Source organism: Schistocerca piceifrons, chromosome 5, assembly GCF_021461385.2.
Source record: "Schistocerca piceifrons isolate TAMUIC-IGC-003096 chromosome 5, iqSchPice1.1, whole genome shotgun sequence".
Classification (NCBI taxonomy): Eukaryota; Metazoa; Arthropoda; class Insecta; order Orthoptera; family Acrididae; genus Schistocerca; species Schistocerca piceifrons.
The window spans coordinates 55831573-55855018 of NC_060142.1; the positions used below are offsets into that span (position 1 = coordinate 55831573).

The 23446-nt window shown below is 45.5% G+C and overlaps 1 protein-coding gene across 1 annotated transcript in view; it reads right to left on the minus strand.

Annotated features, from left to right (window-relative positions):
* LOC124798731 overlaps positions 1–23446 on the minus strand; it is a 194847-nt gene that overhangs the window by 44130 nt on the left and 127271 nt on the right. The window contains exon 2 of the mRNA XM_047262258.1: positions 10639–10772. Coding sequence (XP_047118214.1) covers positions 10639–10772 — 134 coding nt within the window. The remainder of the gene's footprint in view (positions 1–10638; positions 10773–23446) is intronic.

Sequence of the window (23446 nt, forward strand, 5' to 3'; positions counted from 1 at the left end):
TTTTAATGCCACTACATTCCATTTCCGTCGTTTACGTCCTTTCATTCCATTCCATTCAATTGATATTCCACGACCTTTACCGCATCTGGTAGAATTACAATGCCCTCAGCGAACTTTAAGGTTTTTTTTATTTCTGCTCTCAGAATTCTAATTTGGTTTCCAAATTTCTCCTTGAATAACACTGGTGAGAGCTAAGAACCCTGTCTCACTCCCATCTCAATTACTGCTTCCCTATCATGTCTTTCGATTCTTAGAACTGCGCTCTGGTTTCGTTGCTACTTGTGCATAACTTTTCGCTCTCTGTATTTTATCCCTGCTACCTTGAGTATCTCAGAACTGTATCCAGTCAACACTGTCAAAAGCTATGTGTAAATATACGCTGGTCGGTGTGGCCGAACGGTTCTAAGCGCATCGGTCTGGAACCGCTCGACCGCTACGGTCCTTAGGTTAGTTAGGTTTAAGTAGTTCTAGGTTCTAGGGGACTGATGACCTCTGATGTTAAGTCCCATAGTGCTCAGAGCCTTTTTTTTTTAAAAAAATACAAATCTTATAAACATAGGTTTGTTTGCCTCTCTTTAAGATACGTTCTAAGATAAGCCATAGGGTCAGTATGCTTCCTGTGTTCCTCTACAACCCAAAATGATCTTCCCCGAGATCGGCTTCTATCACCTTTTTACATCCTTCCGTAAATAATTCATATCATAGTTTTGCAACCATGACTTACTAAACTAATGGCCCAAAACTCTGAAAAATGTCAGAACTTGCTCTTATGCGAAGAGGAGTTATTACATTTTTCTTTAAGTCTGAGGCTTTATCACCTGTCTGACATATCTCAGATACAATGTGAAATAGTTTTGTAATGTTACTTATAATCCGTCCTGACTGCAAATTTTTTTTATTCATATGACCGGTTTCGGTTCATTCAGAACCATCTTCAGGTCTGATATTTCAGTTACAGGAGTAACCAGTCAAAATCCAGCAACTTTTACATGCTGAATGAACCGAAACCGGTCATATGAATAAAAAAATTTGCAACCAAGACGGATTATAAGTAACATCATAAAATCACTGATTGCTGTTATCTCATCAGATATTATGTCTGTTTTTGCAAAGTGAAATAGTTTTATCATGGTTAGCTCTCCCAACGATCTCAATAATTCTGAGTGACTGTCGTCTAGTCATCCCAGCCAATAGTAGAAAGTAATCTGGATCGAATGAGAAACCTTTGAGATCCTACAGAGATTATTCGGAAGAACTTGTTTCCCTGTTAGCAGCAGTTTATCGTAAGCCGTTGAAGCAACGTAGGGTTCCTAGCGATTGCAAAAAGAAAGGCACAAGTCACTACAGATTTCGAGAAACATCGTTGGATAGGTGGACATAATGACAGTAGAATCGAACATTTTTTGTTCTATCACACGATGACGTTTCTGCAGAGCGAAAATCTTGAGTATAAAAATCGGTTTTGATTCACAGAAAGAAGAGTTTGTGAATCCTTGCTAAATTAAATCGAAAGTTACCACAGTGATGCCGTATTCCACGGCATCCTTACAGCACAACAGTACGTCGATGATATTCTACCTCCCGTTTCGTTGTCCTTCGTGGCAAGCCATCCATTTCAGCAAGATAATGCCTGCCCACATACGGCAAATTTCTGCTACTTGTCTTCGTTCTCGTCAAACTCTACCTTGGCCAGCAAGGTCGCCAGATCTCTCCCCACATGAGAACGTTTGGAGTATTAGGGGCAGGTACCTTCATCCATTTGACGATCTAACGCGACAACTGGACATAATTTTGCACGATATCTCTGAGGAGCCCATCCAACAATTCCATCAATCAAAGCCAAGCCGAATATCTTGCATTAGGGGCAGATGTGGACCAAAGCATTTTTGATCTGTTCAATTTGTGAAGTTCTTTCTCTTCTTTTTTTTAGATTTCAGATGTGTCCCAAGGACGTGTGACAGGTCTATTAATGCATACACTGTATGTAAACGGTCTAGTGGATAACGTCGGAATATTCTTGGCGCTGTTCGCAGATTATGCATTTGCCTGAAGGGGATGTTGCCAACACTGTTTCGAACTGCCGGAAGACATGTAGACCTTCGGTGATGTGTGGAGCTGGCAGGTGACCCTAAACATAATGTAGCGTTTTGCGCATATAAATAAGCAAAGATTTCCACTACTTTCCTATTTAACTATCGGGTACAAATGACTGTAACCAACAACTATCGTAAAATACTTAGGAGTAACTTAAACCGGAAGGATCATATAAAACTAATAGAGGGAAAAACAGTTTCCAGGATGAGATTCACTACAACAATCTTTAAAAAATGTAATTCATCCATGACAGAAATGGTTTACAAAACACCGCTTGTACCGTTTCTTGAGTACTGCTCGTCAGTTTCAAATCCTTACCAGGTTGACTACTCAAAAGAGATAGAGACGATCCAATGAGAAGCGGTGTGCTTCGTCATGCAATAGTTTAGTCGGTTCAGTGACAGACGCTACAAGAGAGGCAGTGACTACCAAAATTCCGTGAAAGTACGTTACTGGTAGAATCGGGAAATATATATTACTTCCTTCGATATCGGTCTCGCGAAATGACCGCAACAAGAAGAAAGCAGAGAAATTAGAGCTGATACGGAGATTTGCTGACCATCGTTCTGCCCACACGCCATTCCGCAGCAGTTAATATACCGCAGTTGTGCCAAACAATGTAAACAAAGTACCGCTGAGCCGGCCGGAGTGGCCGAGGGGTTCGAATCCTGCCTCGGGCATGGATGTGTGTGATGTCCTTAGGTTAGTTAGGTTTCAGTAGTTCTAAGTTCTAGGGGACTGATGACCTCAGATGTTAAGTCCCATAGTGCTCCCAAACTACCGCTGAGTACAAGTGTTATTATTGCACCTGGGAGTGATGCCAGTCAGCTTATCGTGAGGCTTCTTCGTGATGTTTCACGAGGACATGCTGCAGCACTTGATGGTACATGCACAACTGTCTTGAAACCATTCACAATGCGATGTGCTTTCCTTAGTCACCACTGCGCTTGTTTACTATAACGTCACCGTGTGTTTCCAATAATGCAATAATATCGTGGTCAGGTAGTTTGTGCAGCGAGCACTTTGCAGTTGGCTTCCGGCGTATTTTGTTGGTAGGAAAAGTTCTACCCTTTGGTGACACCAGTTTAGTAACAGTTTAATAGTAGATGTGGCACATGATCTGTGTTGTATCAGCACCTATGGTGGTGTGAATGAACAATAAACGTGAATAAAGAATTACGGCTGCGCCTGGTGCTTCCGCAGTTGGATAATGAACGGTATACAAATTCAGTGTCCATCCTCTGAGTTTCTCCACTGTCGGGACGACGGGCAGCTCACGACAAGTACATGGAGGACACGGCTGTGAACGTGAGAAGGCGCACGGCGCGCGCGTGTTCCTAGACATGACAAACGCGGGCGCTGGCGCTCGTGTTCTGGGCTGGGCGTGGCGCGCTCCACACGATGCGATCACAGGCGATGCGCTGCGGCCTGCGTGCCGCCCCCCTCCCCCCCCCCCCCACCCTCTGCCGGTTACCAGACCCCTTTTCCTGTCGGGCACGGCTGTCAGCGGCCGCGGCGCCAGCAGTAAATAGCCGGCGGTAAGAGCCGGCAGGCTGGCACCAGGTGTGGGCAACAGCGATGCACGTGGCCCGCCTTCACCAGCCGCCAGCGGCAACCTACTGGCGCGGCTCACTATGTCCTGTGTACAGTGCACAGTCAGAAGATCCTACCTACATAGATGACTGTCTTTGGCAATAATGTCACTGAAACTTGCTGGCAGATTAAAACTGTGTGCCGGACCGAGACTCGAACTCGGGACCTTCGCCTTTCGCGTGCAAGTGCTCGGTCCCGAGCTCGAGTCTCGATCCGGCACACAGTTTTAATCTGCCAGCAAGTTTCATATCAGCGCACACTCCGCTGCAGAGTGAAAATCTCATTATAGAATAATGTGACTATCTTCCACAATCAATGCGTGCAGTCGTATTTCGCTAAATAGAGATATATTGCAGGAGACGATCCTTCAGACGGGCAAAAAAAAAGTTACATGGGCACATGACACTCACTTTAAGATGCACATAAAAGATACCTGACAGCGCAAACTTCAGTTACTGAAACAACACACAAGAACCGGCCAAGCAAGTACGAATGTGCTGCCTGAACTAGTGGCTTTGCTCAACACTCGATTCTAATGGCTCTAAGCACTATGGGACTTAACATCTGCTGTCATCAGTCCACTAGACTTAGAACTACCTAAACCTAACTAAGAACATCACACACATCCATGCCCGAGGCGGGATTCGAATCTGCGACTGCAGCAGCGCGGTTCCGAACTGAAGCGCCTAGAACCGCTCGGCCACGGCGGCGGAGTCAACACTCGACAGACGAGTTATGTTCTACAGGACAGCAACGCGCTCACACATTGGTATTACGGCATACGCTTCGTTGCTGTTGCCGACTCACTCTGATGTAGGCGTGTGTAGTTATGCAGTGCGAGACCATGGCGCGGTATACCCACCAGGACCAGGTGGACATGGTACTTACATATCGACCAGGTGTAAGTAGGCTGTTTAGGTGTAAGTAGGCTGTTTAGGGTTTTATGTTGGTAACGCCACGTAGCGCTCTGTATGAAAATCACTGACTGTGCTGTGTGCAGTCTGTGGCTGGTTGGCATTGTTGTAATACTCGCTATTGTAGTGTTGGGCAGTTGGCTGTTAACAGCGCGTAGTGTTGCGTAGTTGGAGGTGAGCCGCCAGCTGCAGTCATGGACTGTGCGGCTGGTCCCGGCGGAGGTTCGAGTCCTCCCTCCGACATGGGTGTGTGTGTTTGTCCTTAGGATAATTTAGGTTAAGTTTTTTTTTTTTTTTTTTTTGAGCCGCCAGCAGTGGTGGATGTGGGGAGTGAGATGGCGGAGTATTGAGAGCGGACGATCTGGACGTGTGTCCATCAGAGACAGTAAATTTGTAAGACTGGATGTCATGAACTGAATATATATTATAACTTTTGAACACTATTAAGGTAAATACATTGTTTGATCTCTATCAAAATCTTTCATTTGCTAACTATGCCTATCAGTAGTTAGAATCTTTTATTTAGCTGGCAGTCTTGCCGCTCGCTGTATTGCAGTAGTTCGAGTAACGAAGATTTTTGTGAGGTGAGTGATTCATGAAAGGTATAGGTTCAAATGGCTCTGAGCACTATGGGACTCAACTGCTGAGGTCATTAGTCCCCTAGAACTTAGAACTAGTTAAACCTAACTAACCTAAGGACATCACAAACATCCATGCCCGAGGCAGGAGTCGAACCTGCGACCGTAGCGGTCTTGCGGTTCCAGACTGCAGCGCCTTTAACCGCACGGCCACTTCGGCCGGCAAAGGTATAGGTTATTGTTAGTCAGGGCCATTCTTCTGTAGGGATGTTTCAAAGTCAGATCGCGTTGCGCTAAAAATATTGTGTGTCAGTTTAGTGATGATCAGAATAAGTAAAGAGAGAAATGTCTGAGTACGTTCAGTTTTGCTCAGCTGTTTGAAAATCAAATAACGTAAGGGGTTTATCAGCAGAATCATTCATAATTTTTTTAAAGGGGGTGTTTCACAGGACATAGCAAAGGGGAGCAGGGGGAGTGAGGCGGCAGCACTGATGCACAGTGGAAAATACCACTGCCGAGACGGCAACCGCACCGTGAACTGTTTGCAATAGTGTTTCATCGTTTGTGTGATTGTATGACAGGCTTGTTTACGGGAGGTGCTAACTATGAATGGTGGAGTTCACAGCCGTGTACTACGTGTACTTCTCGTGAGCTTCCCGTCGTCCCGACAGCGGAGAAACTCAAGAGGATAAACTGAATTTTTACACCGTTCATCATGTAACTCCGTCAGCACCAGGCATGCTCGTCATTTTTTATTCACATTTATTGTTCACACACACCATCTCAGGTGTTGATACAACACAGATCATGTGCCACATCTACTATAAAACTATTACTGAACTGGTGGCAGCACAGGGCTTGGAGGAAAAGGTGTCGAATAACTCAGAACAAAATTCCATTATCAGCAGCTGACAGGTGGCTCGCCAGCATGGAATAAGCCAGACGACCGTGTGAAGCATTCCCCACGAAAAATGCTACTTTCCGTATCACTTACAAGGCGTGCAGGCCTTATTGTCTACGGACTTGTCTCCGTGGCAATGGTTTTGGCCCTTGTTCGTTGCACAAGCCAAAACGATTCAGGGATCTGTCCGTGCTATTCAGAGATGAGACTACCTGTACGAGGGACACACCCACTGCACAGAATCACCCTGATTGGAAGCAGCGAACCGTCAGCAGCGGTCAGCCTCAATGTGTGGGTGGGGATTATTGGCGACCGCCTCATGGGACCAGTCACACTTCCACAACGCCTCGCAGGCGAGGCATGTCTCCTCCACTTCTGCGGGTCACCCTGCCACCCCTGCTGGCAGACGTGCCTTTGGTGATATGAAGACTAACGTAGCTATCACATAGTGGTGCTCCAGCTAACTTCCGCATTTCCGCGAGGAAGCGTCTCCACTAGTACCCCGACAGATGGAGCGGACGAGGTGGTGCAGTGGCTTGTCCCGCCCGGCTGCCTGTTCCGTTTGATTTCCACCTCTGGGAGCACCTGGAAGAAGTCGTGTATGTGGAGCCCATCCCAGTCATGCAGATATAGTACATTCGCGCTGCCTGTGATGCTATTTCATTGCGTGTGTCATTTGGTAGTGCACCGTCGTCATGCATGTTTCACTTCGAACACCTTGTCTAACGGTGCTATCATCACTGCATGTTGTGCACTGCATTGTACTATACAGGCATTGTGCATTAACAAATACCAATTTTTGTAGACACCATGCATTTCCGGTCATCTGTTAACAAAATTGTTCAAATGTGTGTCAAATCTTATGGGACTTAACTGCTAAGGTCATCAGTCCCTAAGCTTACACACTACTTAACCTAAATTGTCCTAAGGACAAACACACACACCCATGCCCGAGGGAGGACTCGAGCCTCTGCCGGGACCAGCCGCACAGTCCATGACTGCAGCTCCTCAGACCGCTCGGCTAATCCCGCGCGGCCCGGTCAGCTGTCCATATGACCTTGTTTGTTTCTTATCGTCTCAGAAATCGTTCTCTGCAGTTGGTCCCCACTTAGCAAAATCACCCTGTAACCGAGGTACTACCCCAAAATTATGAACAAATCTTTGGCGTGGCGATGGGTTGTGAGTTATCGGCTGTCGTGACGAAACCATACAGGGAGCACTTAGAAGCAAAGCCGCTACCTTCCGCCATGTTGAGAGCAACGTATTTCTATCGATACGCGGATAAGACTTTTGTGGTATGGCCGCGTGGAGCGGCAAAACTTCGAAGCTTTCTGGAACATTTAAACTGCGTCCATCGTTTAATAAAATAATAGAAAAAGAGAGCCAACTACCTTTCCTAGACTTATCAGTTAAGAGAACGGACTCATCCCTGTGAGACAGGTCATATAAAAACCTAGGCACACTAACTCATCTCTGTCTCCAGGCCTCAAGCCACCACTAATCCTCAAGAAGAAATTCGGTCCTACAGAAACTGGTCGATAGAGCTCTAAGATTTTAAGACGACGGCAGCTTCGTCGAAGAATTACGACACCTACGAATAGTGTTAAGGAAGGAACTGGTACTCAGATCGTCAAATTGAATGAACGTTGCGGCTAAAATTGCCAGAGTAGGTGGTTGAGACTATTACCTAGGAAGAAAAGCAAAAAATCACTTATTCTACCTTATGCTGGGCCAACATCGGTAAAGATCGTTAGATACCTAAGGAAACAAGGCATACAGTGCATTTCGCTCCCTTCAACTAAGATAAAGTCTTTTTTGTAATGTTACAGAGGATCTAGGTCTCCGCAAGTTGTGTGTGTGTGTACCCCATCCCATATAAATGCGGCATGTCCTACCTGGGACAGACTGTCAGAACAGTAGAGGAGAGATGCACAACTCGCCCAACCGAAACAACGAAACAAATCATATGTTGTCGAACAGTGCCTCGAATACGATCATCCAATGTAGTACGTCGAGACCAGCATAGTACTGCAAACACCAAGTCTCTTGGACAGCATAACTAATGAGCCTATCAACATAAACATGCCACCAAACCTAATAAACGGGAACACAGGTTTCGATTTAAACAGCGCTTGGGATCCGGCACTCAGTTTACTAACTCGCTGGGCAACACAGCTGGAAAACGCTGAAAGAATTTGCGTTTCACGGGCTCTAAAAAACAAAAGAACACCAACGTGAAATCCGTGACGAGTATCGAACTCATCTCAAATAGCGGCGCGAGACCAACACTTGTTCGCAAGCTGGTTCGAGTCCAGGCCGCGAGTACACATAACAGCAAAATCGCAGCACCTGAAGAAGTCCGCTAGGTCGGTCATCGAGCTATTAAAAACTGCATAGAATGGAAACAACAACTTGGCAGAACACACGGAAGCACATCCTCAAACAATCACGCCGATAAAACCTAAGAGATTACATCCCCTTGATTTTCTTAAGTGCCTGTAAGACAGTTTCAGTTCCATATCTGATTCAGATACATTCAGTTTTACATGATGGTGCTCCTCAGGAGTTCAGGACATAAATTAAGCTCCACACCTTTTATGTCTCTAGAGTCTTTCGACGCTCCTTCGCATGCTGGTCGCATGGCGATGTGTGTAAGAAGAATCCTTACTAGCGGCAATTTGCGCTCGTAGCCAAGGTTCCAGTAAACAGTTTGCTGGCAGTCCCACCAGACACTGTGGTTGCAACATTGGTCTTTTGGCGCAGAAGCCTTGCGAACAACAAAGGCTGTTCTCGGTATGAGATGCTCCAGGCTTGAGCCCGCCGTTGGGAACCAGGATTGGAATGTGCTCCTCCCTTGAACTATCGGGACCAAATTAATACTCGACTGACAGTTTGTGGCAGCCGTGTTGCGCAGTTCTTCCGTACCACCTTCTAGCTCCCAAATGGCCCAGAATATGACCTCTTGAAACTAAGTAAACTCGACTTATGCCTACAACGTTTGATAACCCCATATAATACTCTGGCCAACAGACTACTCTTGCAGCAAATCATGTAGAGTTACTAGGAACTCTTGGCTATCACGCTGAGTAAATGGCTCCTACTTCGTTCAGGGCAAGTCGCCTCACTGTGTATTGATTCTGTGGAGGAGACACACAGACGTAATGAGTGATGGCCTTGACAATTTTTGTTTTCCATCTTCCGACAACTGCAAGCTCACTACATTGTCGTGTCATATCATAATCCTGAATGATGGCCTTTCATAGTAGTGTGTAAACCGGTGTCCCAATCGTAAAGTGCCAGGCTATAGATCCACTGGTCTCGGGTTCGATCCCCGCTCACTTCTAGGATTTATATCTGTCACTTATCATTCCTTTCCCCTCTGACAATGTTTGTTGATGTAAAAAACGCTGAGTTCCGCCGTCGTTCGAAATCCACGTTAAAACGTAGATGTCCTGTAACAGGCTGGGTGAGTCAGTTCATAGTTCGGAGGAAGACAAGGCCATAGCACCTCCACGGCTAGTAAAGAACAGTCGTGTTCAAAACAGTCTTCGGATTAATGAATACTTTGCTTCAGTTGCGAGAGTAGTCGGAACTAAGACAAGTTCATGCTGATGGTTCTGCACAGGTGGTCGAAACAATGCTTCAAACCCTGAAATGTGCGTGGAAGGGGCGTTATGCAGGAAACACGGTCGCGGTCGAAATGACCGCAAAATCCGAGGAATATTGTGGCAAGAAAGAACTTACAAAAGTCCTGTCTGCATTAATGTACACTTCTAGTCATTTTGTAACAAGCATACTCTTCTGGCAAATTCCAAGACTGACAATTACGTAGCATGAATGTGTTATGCGAGGGTCGTTCGTCACTAATGTGCCACCAGTGCCTTAAAATTGGACAAATGGTGTCGCAGGAGGCAACTTTGCCATAGACTTCTGTTCATCCAGTAATTATGTAAAAGTGTTTGTCCCTAAATGGCCATCCGACAAGGTGGTCTTCCAATCTTTCCAAGGTAAAAGATGGTCACTGGTGGAGGCAACTTGTTATGAAACAGTAACAGTCTAGTTTGTTTCTACAGAGCTGAGCAATCTGCGCAAACATTCGATCTCAGTTTCAGCATCCTAAACAACACAGTAAGCGAAAAATATGACAAATAATAATCCTACACTTAAACGAAATGCACAATGAACTTATTTCTACATTAACATACAGCAAGATTTTTGTACATTAGTTCTTGACGGCAAGTTGGCAGCTCATTTTAAGGACAAACACTAACCGAGAACAGAAAAGTGAAGACTTGTGCACGGGAACCACAAAGCTATTAGCATCACACTTAACGATTGGTTATCGAAGTAAAACAAAAAGCAGTCGTTACAGCCTATTTCAATTAGGGATAAACTTCAAAAATAGTACAGTTGCCATCTCCGTTGCATTTTACTAGCAGCCACAAGGACGGTATAATGCAGAATATGCAAACAAATACTAGCTTTTGCGTGAAATGTTTTTTAAAATATTCCATCTCTCCTTCAAGCAATAGGTAATTGTGTTCAGAAGGTTACTGACCTCAGCAGGACGTTCCTCGCTAACTTGGGTACAGCGCCCTGACAGACATGGTAGCAGAACGTCCATAGGCGCTAAGTCCCCAGCACAGCTCGATCCCGGCGAACGAAAACCGCACCACGGAGTATCTTGCGTGCCTGTAATAAACAAGAAAGAGCTTGGTTAGTTGTGGAAGTAGGCCACGTCAGCGACAGAAGAGACCGCAAAATAATAATAATAATAATAATAATAATAGAATAAGAGACAGCTGTGGCAACGTCGTATACACTGAAGTGCCAAAGAAACTGGTATAGGCATGCGTATTCAAATACAGAGATATATAAAAAGGCAGAATACGGCCCTGCGGTCCTCATCGCCTATATAAGACAACAAGTGTCTGACGCAGTTATTAGATCGGGTGCTGCTGCTACAATGGCAGAGTGGCAAGATTTAAGTAAGTTTGAACCTGGTGTTATAGTCCGCGCACGAGTGATAGGACACAGCATCTCCGAGGCAGCGATGAAGTGGGGATTCGCCCGTACGACGATTTATTTATTTACACGTCAAGTTCCGTAGGACCAAATTGAGGAGCAAATCTCCAAGGTCATGGAACGTGTCAGTACATGAAATTACAACATGAAAGTACACTACTGGCCATTAAAATTGCTACACCAGCAAGAAATACAGATGATAAACGGTTATTCATTGGACAAATAAATTATACTAGAACTGACATGAGATTACATTATCACGCAATTTGGGTGCATAGATCCTGAGAAATCAGTACCCAGAACAACCACCTCTACCCGTAATAATGGCCTTGATACGCCTGGGCATTGAGTCAAACAGAGCTTGGATGGCTTGTACAGGTACAGCTGACCATGCAACTTCAACACGATACCACAGTTCACCAAGAGTAGTGACTGGCGTATTGTGACGAGCCAGTTGCTCGGCCACCATGGACCAGACGTTTTCAATTGGTGAGAGATCTAGAGAATGTGCTCGCCAGGGCAGCAGACGAACATTTTCTGTATCCAGAAAGGCCCGTACAGGACCTGCAACATGCAGTCGTGCATTATCCTGCTGAACTGTAGGGTTTCACAGGGATCGAATGAAGGGTAGAGCCACGGGTCGTAACACATCTGAAATGTAACGTCCACTGTTCAAAGTACCGTCAGTGCGAACAAGAGGTGACCGAGACGTGTAACCAATGGCACCCCATACCACCACGCAGGGTGATACGCCAGTGTGGCGATGACGAATACACGCTTCCAATGTGCGTTCACCGCGATGTCGCCAAACACGGATGCGTCCATCATGACGCTGTAAACAGAATCTGGATTCATCCGAAAAAATAGACGTTTTGCCATTCGTGCACCCAGGTTCGTCGTAGACTACACCATCGCAGGCGCTCCTGTCTGTGATGCAGCGTCAAGGGTAACCGCAGCCACGGTCTCCGAGCTGATAGTCCATGCTGCTGCAAACGTCGTCGAACTGTTTGTGCAGATGGTTGTTGTCTTGCAAACGTCCCCATCTGTTGACTCGGGGATCGAGACGTGGCTGCACGATCCGTTACAGCCATGCGGATAAAATGCCTGTCATATCGACTGCTAGTGATACGAGGCCGTTGGGATCCGGCACGGCGTTCCGTATTACCCTCCCTAAACCCACCGATTCCATATTGTGCTAACAGTCATTAGATCTCGACCAACGCGAGCAGCAATGTCGCGATACGATAAACCGCAATAGCGATAGGCTACAATCCGACCTTTATCAAAGTTGGAAACGTGATGGTACGCATTTCTCCTCCTTACACGAGGCATCACAACAACGTTTCATCAGGCAACGAGGGTCAACTGCTGTTTGTGTATGAGAAATCGGTTGGAAACTTTCCTCCTGTCAGCACGTTGTAGGTGTCGCCACCGGCGCCAACCTTGTGTGAATGCTCTGAAAAGCTAATCATTTGCATGTCGCAGCATCTTCTTCCTGTCGGTTAAATTTCGCGTCTGTAGCATGTTATCTTCGTGGTATAGCAATTTCAATGGCCAGTAGTGTAATAACAGATAAAAATAAATTGTTTATGAACCCGAAAAAAGTCAATCAAGAGGTTGAAGTAAACGTAGCCAACAATACAACAAGAATAAGCTTACATTTTCAAGGAACTCCTCGACAGAATAGAAGAAGTGACGCATAAGGAAACTCTTCAGTTTCGATTTGAAAGCGCGTGAATTATTGCTAAGATTTTTGAATTCGAGTGGCAGCTTATCTCCCTGTCCCAGCCAGTTTAGGTGGTGGAAGGCCACGGAAACGAAGTAATCGCATACATTCAATAAGAGAATTAAGTTGTCTGCAGGCTGGTACCCTTTCAATTTATATTAGCATTAACTTGGCCGCCATGGAGCTGTTATTCGACTGTCTGTCTGTCCGTCTGTCTGTTAAGATCCCTTTCCCTCAGGAACGGGTAGACATATCAAGTCAAATTTTATACTAAGGTCTATAGTCCCTTGGTGTTGTAATATAAGTAAACTTCTAAATCCAGGTAATAAAAAAATACGGCCATTTATGTCACTACAATTCAAGTGCACCAGCGGAATGTTCTGCCTTGTGGCCGTTAGTGTTCCGGTTACCTGCCCTGGCCACTGACGTAATTTCAGGCAGCGTCCTTTAATCACCTGTTGTCGCTGTACAACACGGTGTATAGTTTTGACAGCTTAATACATATTTCATTGTGGATAATCACGTCCGTAACAGTTTGGTCTTTGAGTTTTTATGTACCGGTTGGTGGCTAGCAAGACGTTTGGACGGTCTGTCCGTGACTGTCTCTTGGTTTGGTCACCGACGGATCAAGTGTAGTTGGGCCCACCACCTGTCTCACCTAAGTGAACGTTAATGTTTCGAGGGCAGCCCTCCCCCCCTCCCCCACTGGAGGCGTCTGAGTGCCGTTGTCTATACTGTCCTTTTCATGGGTGTTTAATGGTCTGTTGGTAATCTATTATAGCCAGTGCTTTATAAGAAAAAAACATTTATTGTGTTTTATGCAAATCAATTTATGTAAATCAATTGTGTGCCTTCAGCCGCTTAAAATCTTATTCTCAAATTTAGTTATTGTCGTTGCGTTGCCTTTTCATTTAGTGTGCGTTTGGCCATTGAAAACTTAAGAGTTAAGGTATTTTTGAATTTTTGGAAAATCAACTGTGGGCCTTCAGCCACTTAAAGCCTTATTCTCAAATTTTCCCCTTAAGCGAAAACATTGCGGCCTTATGGCATAAAAATTATGTTAATATATTTTAAAATTTTGAAATTTGATTGTGGCCTTCAGCAGTTTGTATTGCACCTTGTATATGTTTGTTCTATCCACTTTTGCCTTGAGGCTTTCCGCCTAGCTGAGATATATATTATAATATTTGCAAATTTAACTTCATGTCTTCAGTCACTTGAAATTTATCTTGTTGATTTTTAAGATTTCTTGTTTGGCGGCCTTCAGTCGTGAAAGAATTGGATTTTGAAACTCGTAGTTGTAAAGGTTCGGTTATGTGCCGTCTTGGTTTAAAGGTGCTATTAAATTGCAATAAAATACAATTTTGAGTCAAACTAATCGAAACATTATTTGGCCCTTCCCACAATCCCAATCACCTATTGTGCCCAGCGGATTTAGCGCGCGTATCAACCTAGAATCATTAAATTTGGCAAGAAGCGAAGTTTCACAGTACAAATAAAGCAAAAAATACGAAAATTGTTAATTTGTAATTATATCACACGAAAAAAATATTTATCATGTTGTCCGAGAGTCTGTTAACTCCTATTCCTCAGGAAGGGGTATATGTAACAGCTTGAAATTTATGCTACATACTAAATTCCATGGTTCCTTGGCGGTGTAAAAATTGTAAGCTTCTAAGTCAATGCGTCCATTTATATCACATATTTTGATATGTTGCCAATACTGATATCGATAACAGGCAAAAATCATCGGAATTTTAGATTCCCGGGATGGATGAACTATCTATATAAATAATTAAGTTTGTACGAAGCCCACATTGCGCGAGTTCTAATCGCGCCTATACTGACTGTTTCCTTATCACACTTTAATTCTCTGTACTAACGAGATCTGAAGCAATGCTTTCTACATACCATGGCTCCTTCCTCTCATACTGAGTGAGGTGACGCAGTGGCTAGCACATTCTGGAGGACGATGGATCAAAAACGCGTCCGGTCGTCCCGATTCAAGTTTTTCGTGATTTCCCTAAATCACCTTGGGCAAATGAAAGGGCACGGTCGTATTCCTTCCCCAATTCTATGGGACCTGTACCCTCGCTGTTTAATCCCCTCTCCCGGATCAACCAACTACCCAAACCCAACCAACTACGAGGACTCTCAACTCACATTCTTATTCCATAATTGTATTCTAATATCGCGAAAATCTGTTCTTTCGCTCCTCATTCTCTCCCTTACCCTTGGAACTCGTTCACTTGAGTTATGTCCACACGATGCTTCTTTCCTCGTTCGCAATCGCTCATGCGTGGGAACAAAAGCACATGCACAAAAATTAATAGAAAGAACGCACGTATGCATGTGCCTTCTCGTATCCACACGTTGCCTCATTGCTCGAGCCGTCTTCCATCTGTCCATTTCTTTGCTCGTTAGTTTGTGCTACCTTTCTTGTGTTGAAAGGTAACAGAAAAAGAAAACACAAGAGACTCTGGGTAAAACAGTATCTCAATAACAGAAGTACGAGAAATAAAAAGTGATGGTGACATTATGTTTCTAAATTTCAGAATGACGTCGCAGCGAGGTTTCAGATTTTCTGCTTGGGAAACTGCAGCGATAAAGCTGGCAATAAAATTTCGTCAGCTGGCAGCCGGGGACTTAGATACCTATTTATTTAGCATTTCGAAACAAATCATTTCACTCATGAATACTGAAACTGAGAAATGCTTAAGGGAGGTTCTTAGTCGTTCTGTGAAGGTTAATTGACTCATATGTATTTTATTTTATAAAAAGTCTTTTACATAAGTTCAGCCGAAGGAGATTACATGTAGGTTAACATCCTCGTGCTCCGCACACTGGTGAAGCCACACACCCCATAAACCACTAGAACGAAGTATTTTTTGCATCATCAGTGTCCTTTATATCAATCTCTAGTAGTTTGATGAGGAACACCACCTATCCCATCTCTCCTTTTGTTCAGATATTAGTCTCTTCAAATGTTATGCTATTCAGTTTCCCTAACGTGAATATTCGTACACAGTTTTCATATGTACCTTTCATTAATTTGTAGTCGTCTTCTTCTCTATTTTCCTAATTCGTGACTTAACTTATTCTTTGCAGTGATTTTATGGGAGACTTTTTACCCAATACTTGACGCTCAGAGCATTACATCTCAATTTCTATTCACATAATCTTTAAAAGTGTCATTTTCTGTTGGGTAAGAATCACCCACCCATCAAATGGGTTGGAATGAAAAAGCAGTGTAGTTCACGACGCGAGAATACTCATACTTTAGTCATCCAGCATTTGGGAATGAGAGCATACAGAGACTTGCAACAAACTTTACACATAATTCTAAACCATTACGAAAGATTTTTTAGCTGACGACCTCCATAAAATAATGAAAGAAAATAGGTCTGTCACTTCTATATTTTCGCTGTTCATGCAGTAAAATTGTCATATGAAGCATGACGTTTTAGTTTCTTACTTCTCTACTGCTGACTATATGTGTGGCACATTTTGCTCACAGTATTCACATATACCGTTGAACGTGCCAGAAAAATTACATCATTTTACGTCTCTAAGTTCAGGAGATATGACGTCATGAACACTGAATGCGTGAAAAAAACCGCATCTTGTAAGACGTTTAAATTTATTACTTCGTTGCCACTAACTCTATTCGCAATACTTTTCGCAGACAGTATCCACATTTGCTGATGAATATACGTACAAAAATATATCATACGACACATAGTTCAGGAGATAAACACTAAGCTGAGTGAAAGTGAAACTGCACGGCGAAATTCGGTAGACGTACCGGTGAAATGCGTGTACTGATACGCGTGAAATATGTTAAATCGCGTGAAATACATTTTACATGCGCAAAGTCATGGGTTAAAAGTTCATCCTAAATCCTTGTAACAATTTCAACCAAATATTGTACGCATGTTAGTTAGCATCTCGAAAGAAATACGAAAGAGGTAAGAAACACCAGCCTCCTACCGAGGCGAGAGTGATAACATGGTGAGAGAAGGGAGGACGAGGAGATGAACAAACATCAAAGGAGATGGAGGAGACAGACGGACAACGAAGGGAAAGGAAGAGATAGGCACAAATAGGAGGAGGAAGACATGGGCAGAGACAGGGGAGGGGGGAACGGACAGAGAGAGGGGTGAGGAGAAGATTGACAGAAAGGAAAGAGGCAGACATGGACAAATACAGAGGATAAGGGGGCAGGTAGAGAGATGGGGAAGGAAGAGAAAATGGAGAGAGAGGCGAAAAGGAGGAGATGGACAGAGAGAGATAAGGGGAGGACAGAAAAGAAAGGGGAAGGAATGAACAGGAAGAGAGGGTTGGGTTGTTTGGGGAGAAGAGACCAACCTGTCAGGTCATCGGTCTTATCGGATTAGGGAAGGACGGGGAAGGAGGTCGGCCGTGCCCTTTCAAAGGAACCATTCCGGCATTTGCCTAGAGAAATTTGGGGAAATCACGGAAAACTTAAATCAGGATGGCCGGACGCGGGATTGAACCGCCGTCCTCGCGAATGCGAGTCCATTGTGCTAGGAAGAGAGGGAGGAAGTGATGGAGAGAGAGAGAGAGGGGAGAGACTGAGGAGGAGACACACAGAAAGAGGGGAAGAAGGGTATTAACAAAGACGAGGGTGGAGCTGGAATTAGAGGGTGGAGGAGGACATGGACAGGGGGGGGGGGGGGGGAGCAGGAAGAGATGGACAGAGAGAGGAGGGAAGAGAAGGTGGACTAATGGGAGACTGGAATAATGAAATACCTGGCCAACTCCAGGTTTCTCAGCTAGAAGGTATTGTAAAAGTGGATGTATGCATGCATGTATGTTCCAAATTTCCCATAAATGACTAGATCGATTTGAACCAGACATGGTATACATATCATTTACTGCCAGGAAAGAACGACTGTGGTGATAAGAACATACAACCCCTCTAAAGGGTGGGGAAGAAAAAGAAATGTAAGTCACGAAGCGCAGAGATCCAGACTATTGATCCATTACTTGAGAATGAGATTAGTTAGTGACTTGCAACAAACTTTGCACATAATTTCTAATCTCTTTCGAAACATTTTCTCCCTGACATCTTGCACAAAATGAAGAAAGGGAAAAAAAATCGGTATTCATGCAGTAAAAATGCCGGATCGGGCACGACTTTCCATTTTATTGCTTCTTTACTACTGTCCGATTCAAAAATTATTTTGAAGACAGTATTCACATATACCACTGAATGTAAGTGCAAAAATGTATCATTGTACGATAGATAGTTTAGGAGATATGACGTCATAAACAATGAGATGCGTGAGAAACTGCTGCATCATAAATGCCGTTTCAACTTATTACTTCTTTACAACTAATTGTAGTCGCAGCATGTTTCGCAGACATTATTGACATACACAATTAGAGCTAACGAAACTGGTACACCTGCCTAGTATCGTGTAGGGCCCCCGCGAGCACGCAGAAGAGCCGCAGCACGACGTGGCATGGACTCGACTAATGTCTGAAGTAGTGATGGAAGGAACTGACTCCATAAATCCTGCAGGGCTTTCCGTAAATACACTCCTGGAAATGGAAAAAAGAACACATTGACACCGGTGTGTCAGACCCACCATACTTGCTCCGGACACTGCGAGAGGGCTGTACAAGCAATGATCACACGCACGGCACAGCGGACACACCAGGAACCGCGGTGTTGGCCGTCGAATGGCGCTAGCTGCGCAGCATTTGTGCACCGCCGCCGTCAGTGTCAGCCAGTTTGCCGTGGCATACGGAGCTCCATCGCAGTCTTTAACACTGGTAGCATGCCGCGACAGCGTGGACGTGAACCGTATGTGCAGTTGACGGACTTTGAGCGAGGGCGTATAGTGGGCATGCGGGAGGCCGGGTGGACGTACCGCCGAACTGCTCAACACGTGGGGCGTGAGGTCTCCACAGTACATCGATGTTGTCGCCAGTGGTCGGCGGAAGGTGCACGTGCCCGTCGACCTGGGACCGGACCGCAGCGACGCACGGATGCACGCCAAGACCGTAGGATCCTACGCAGTGCCGTAGGGGACCGCACCGCCACTTCCCAGCAAATTACGGACACTGTTGCTCCTGGGGTATCGGCGAGGACCATTCGCAACCGTCTCCATGAAGCTGGGCTACGGTCCCGCACACCGTTAGGCCGTCTTCCGCTCACGCCCCAACATCGTGCAGCCCACCTCCAGTGGTGTCGCGACAGGCGTGAATGGAGGGACGAATGGAGACGTGTCGTCTTCAGCGATGAGAGTCGCTTCTGCCTTGGTGCCAATGATGGTCGTATGCGTGTTTGGCGCCGTGCAGGTGAGCGCCACAATCAGGACTGCATACGACCGAGGCACACAGGGCCAACACCCGGCATCATGGTGTGGGGAGCGATCTCCTACACTGGCCGTACACCACTGGTGATCGTCGAGGGGACACTGAATAGTGCACGGTACATCCAAACCGTCATCGAACCCATCGTTCTACCATTCCTAGACCGGCAAGGGAACTTGCTGTTCCAACAGGACAATGCACGTCCGCATGTATCCCGTGCCACCCAACGTGCTCTAGAACGTGTAAGTCAACTACCCTGGCCAGCAAGATCTCCGGATCTGTCCCTCATTGAGCATGTTTGGGACTGGATGAAGCGTCGTCTCACGCGGTCTGCACGTCCAGCACGAACGCTGGTCCAACTGAGGCGCCAGGTGGAAATGGCATGGCAAGCCGTTCCACAGGACTACATCCAGCATCTCTACGATCGTCTCCATGGGAGAATAGCAGCCTGCATTGCTGCGAAAGGTCGATATACACTGTACTAGTGCCGACATTGTGCATGCTCTGTTGCCTGTGTCTATGTGCCTGTGGTTCTGTCAGTGTGATCATGTGATGTATCTGACCCCAGGAATGTGTCAATAAAGTTTCCCCTTCCTGGGACAATGAATTCACGGTGTTCTTATTTCAATTTCCAGGAGTGTATGTAAGAGCACGAGAGGGTGGAGATCTCTTCTGAATAGCACGTTCCAGGGCATCCGAGATATGTTCAATATGTTCATGTCAGGGAAGTTTGGTGGCCAGCGGAAGGGTTCAGACTCGGGAGAGTGTGACCGGAGCCACTCTGTAGCAATTCTGCACGTGTGGGGTGTCGCATTGTCCTGCTGGAATTGCCCAAGTCCGTCGGATTGCACAACGCACGATAGACATGAATGGATGCACGTGATCAGATAGGATGCTTACGTACGTATTAGGGGTCCCATATCACTCCAGCTGCACACGCCCCACACAATTACAGTCTCCACCTGCTTGAACAGTCCCCTGCTAACATGCAGGGTCCATGGATTCATGAGGTTGTTTTCATACTTGTACACGTCCATCCGCTCGACACAATTTGAAACGAGACTCGTCCGATCAGGCGACGTGTTTCCAGTCATCAACAGTCTAATATTGTTAAGCTTTGTGTCGTGCAGTCATCAAGGGTACACGAGTGGGCCTTCGACTCCGAAAGCCCATATCGACGAGTTTTAGTTGAATGGTTCGGAGGCTGACACTTGTTGATGATCCAGCATTAAAATTTGCAGTAATTTGCGGAAGGATTGCACTTCTTTGACGTTGAACGATTCTCTTCAGTCGTCGTTGGTTCCGTTCTTGCAGGATCTTTTTCCGCCCACAGAGATGTCGGAGATTTTATGTTTTACCGGATTCCTGATATTCACGGTACATTCGTGAAATGGTCGTACGGCAAAATCCTCAGAGATACCGTGTCTCATCGCTCGTGCCCCGACTATAACACCACGTTCAAACTCACTTAAATCTTGATAACCCATCATTGTAGAAGCAGCAGCCGATCTAACAACTGCGCCAGACACTTGCTGTCTTATACAGGCGTTGCCGACCCGGCGCCGTATTCTGCCTGTTTACATGCCTCTGTAATTGAATACGCATACCTATACCAATCTCTTTGATGCTTCAGTGTACATGTACCACAATACCTGCATCACTGTATGACCCATAGTTCAGGAGATAAAGCGCCACCTTCAGAGGATGGCTCTGTTTCCCGAACTGCAAAGCTAGTGAACAAGAAGCAGTCAGGCCGGCCGCTGTGGACGAGCGGTTCTAGGCGCTTCAGTGCGGAGCCGCGCTGCTGCTACGGTCGCAGTTTCGAATCCTGCCTCGGGCATAGATGTGTGTGATGTCCTAAGATTAGTTACGTTTCAGTAGTTCTAAGTTCTAGGGGACTGATGACCTCCCATAGTGCTCAGAGCCATTTGAACCATTTTTTTTTGTTAAGTTCCATAGTGCTTAGAGCCATTTGAACCGTTTTGATTTTTGAAGCAGTCCGTGACAGCACCATTCGGGACTACACACAGGGTCCGTGCACGGGTTCCTCTTGTTATCTGGAGCCTTGGTCTGAAGATGGACTTAAAATAGTAAATGGCAACCAGAATTAAATACAAAACAAAAAGTTTTGCGATCTGCACCAGCATTTAATAAAAAATCAAATGGCTCTGAGCACTATGGGACTTAACTGCTGTGGTCATCAGTCCCCTAGAACCTAGAACTACTTAAACCTAACTAACCTAAGGACATCACACACATCCATGCCCGAGGCAGGATTCGAACCTGCGACCGTAGCGGTCGCGCGGTTCCTGACGGAAGCGCCTAGAACCGTTCGGCCACATCGGCCGGCACTAAAAAAATCACCTTATTGATTTAGAAAGACGGCGGGAAACACAAATACTAACAGTCGGAGCGGAACATCAGTTCCGGTCGTCTTGAATGCGTCTCAGATGCCTTGCACTGCGCCACAGTGATGGACACTTGGGTGCAGCTTGGTGCCTTTCGCGTATGTTTCGCCGTATTTGTTATTTCGCGGCTCCACTCGCTGCTGTGTGAGAGTGCTCAGCCGACCAGCGGCTGTGCCCGTCGTATCTGATGCGGCAGACTAATTTCTCACCAGACAGCAGGCCCCTGTGTTAGGCGGTGTGCGGTCGCGGCCGTTGGCTATCGAGTGGGGCGAATGATGGACGAGCTGCTTACATAATTGTCCCCCCTATCTGTGGGCCGCGCCGCCACGCTGCTCACGTGACAGACAGCCCGTCTCGAGGGCCCGCATTAAGCAGTCCAGTTAAATCGATGAGTCAACAAAGCAGGCGATACACTGGGGCCATCGAAAGGGCTCGGAACGTTGAGCATCCCGCTGCAGAACGGTGTGCAATGAAACTGTGGCTCTGGCACCGACCAAAAAACAAAAGATGTTTGGGAATATCAAGGGAGAAGCAGGCCAATGGATCGGAAAAGGTCCGCAGTGCTAGCCACGAAGCATATGTGATGGTGACACTGATGGTGCTGACGATGTTGCTCATGATGTTGTACTTTCCGATAAGATACACGCTGATGGGTTCCGAGGCAAACTTTTGCCGGAGCCTTAAACAGTATCGTCCATATTGTCAAGTTTGCAGGTTAAGGTACTCCAACATTTCGGCCTCAGCGACTTTTCACTTGGGCAGGAAGTCGTCTAAAAATTAAGTCTAGCAGGTGTCGCATTCTACACTGAATGTGCCATCTCCATTTCACCGTGTCAAAACTGAGAGCCAAATAAAATGGTTCAAATGGCTCTGAGCACTACGGGACTTAACTTCTGAGGTCATCAGTCCCCTAGAACTTAGAACTACTTAAATCTAACTAACCTAAGGACATCACACACATCCATGCCCGAGGCAGGATTCGAACCTGCGACCGTAGCGGTCGCGCGGTTCCAGACGGAAGCGCCTAGAACCGCTCGGCCACTCTGGCCGGCAAAACTGAGAGTAGTTCATCAACTTACAGTTGACGTAATGCACAGACAAGCTATATCATTCAAACGGAAATGTGTAAACACCTTCGACGCGTTCTTAGTGAGGTGCTCGCACTTGCTTTCACTAATTAATACATTCATTTTCATTTCAAAATACAGTCGCCAAAATGAACGTTGCATATTGCCGAAACTTTATTTTTTGGCATCAGACTACCGGTTTCGGTCTATAATGACCATCCTCTGACCTGTAACAAAATATAGGAAAAACACAAATACACTAGCAGATTGTCTACAGCTTAAAACAATAAAATAGACCATAATTTAAAGTATTACTGACATACATGTGCATTTGTGTGCTGTAAGTATGAAGAGGCATACCTAATATGATGGAGCCATAGTAGCATCGTCCATTGCCAAACACAAAATCAGCGCCAGCATCGTCAAATATTTGTAAATAAGAGATTTCAGCTATCAGATGTCCTTTGGAATTTTTGTTGGCAGATCTAGATTTCAGCTAGAAACTAGCCAGTATTCAACGAACTGTGTACAAAGCCAGACCAACAGGCATTATAGGCATTGACCAAAAAAAGGATAGTGCATTGAGAATTACTAGTTTCTAGCTGAAATCTAGATCTGCCAATAAAAATTCCAAAGGACGACTGATACTGAAATCTCTTCTGAATGGAGGGTAACCTCATCGTCAAATATATATAAATAATAGTATATACAAGACTCATCTCGTCAGCAGCACTACTGTTCAAAACAATCCAGAAATACATTATAATATCAATACATCTGTACATTTGAGGGGGC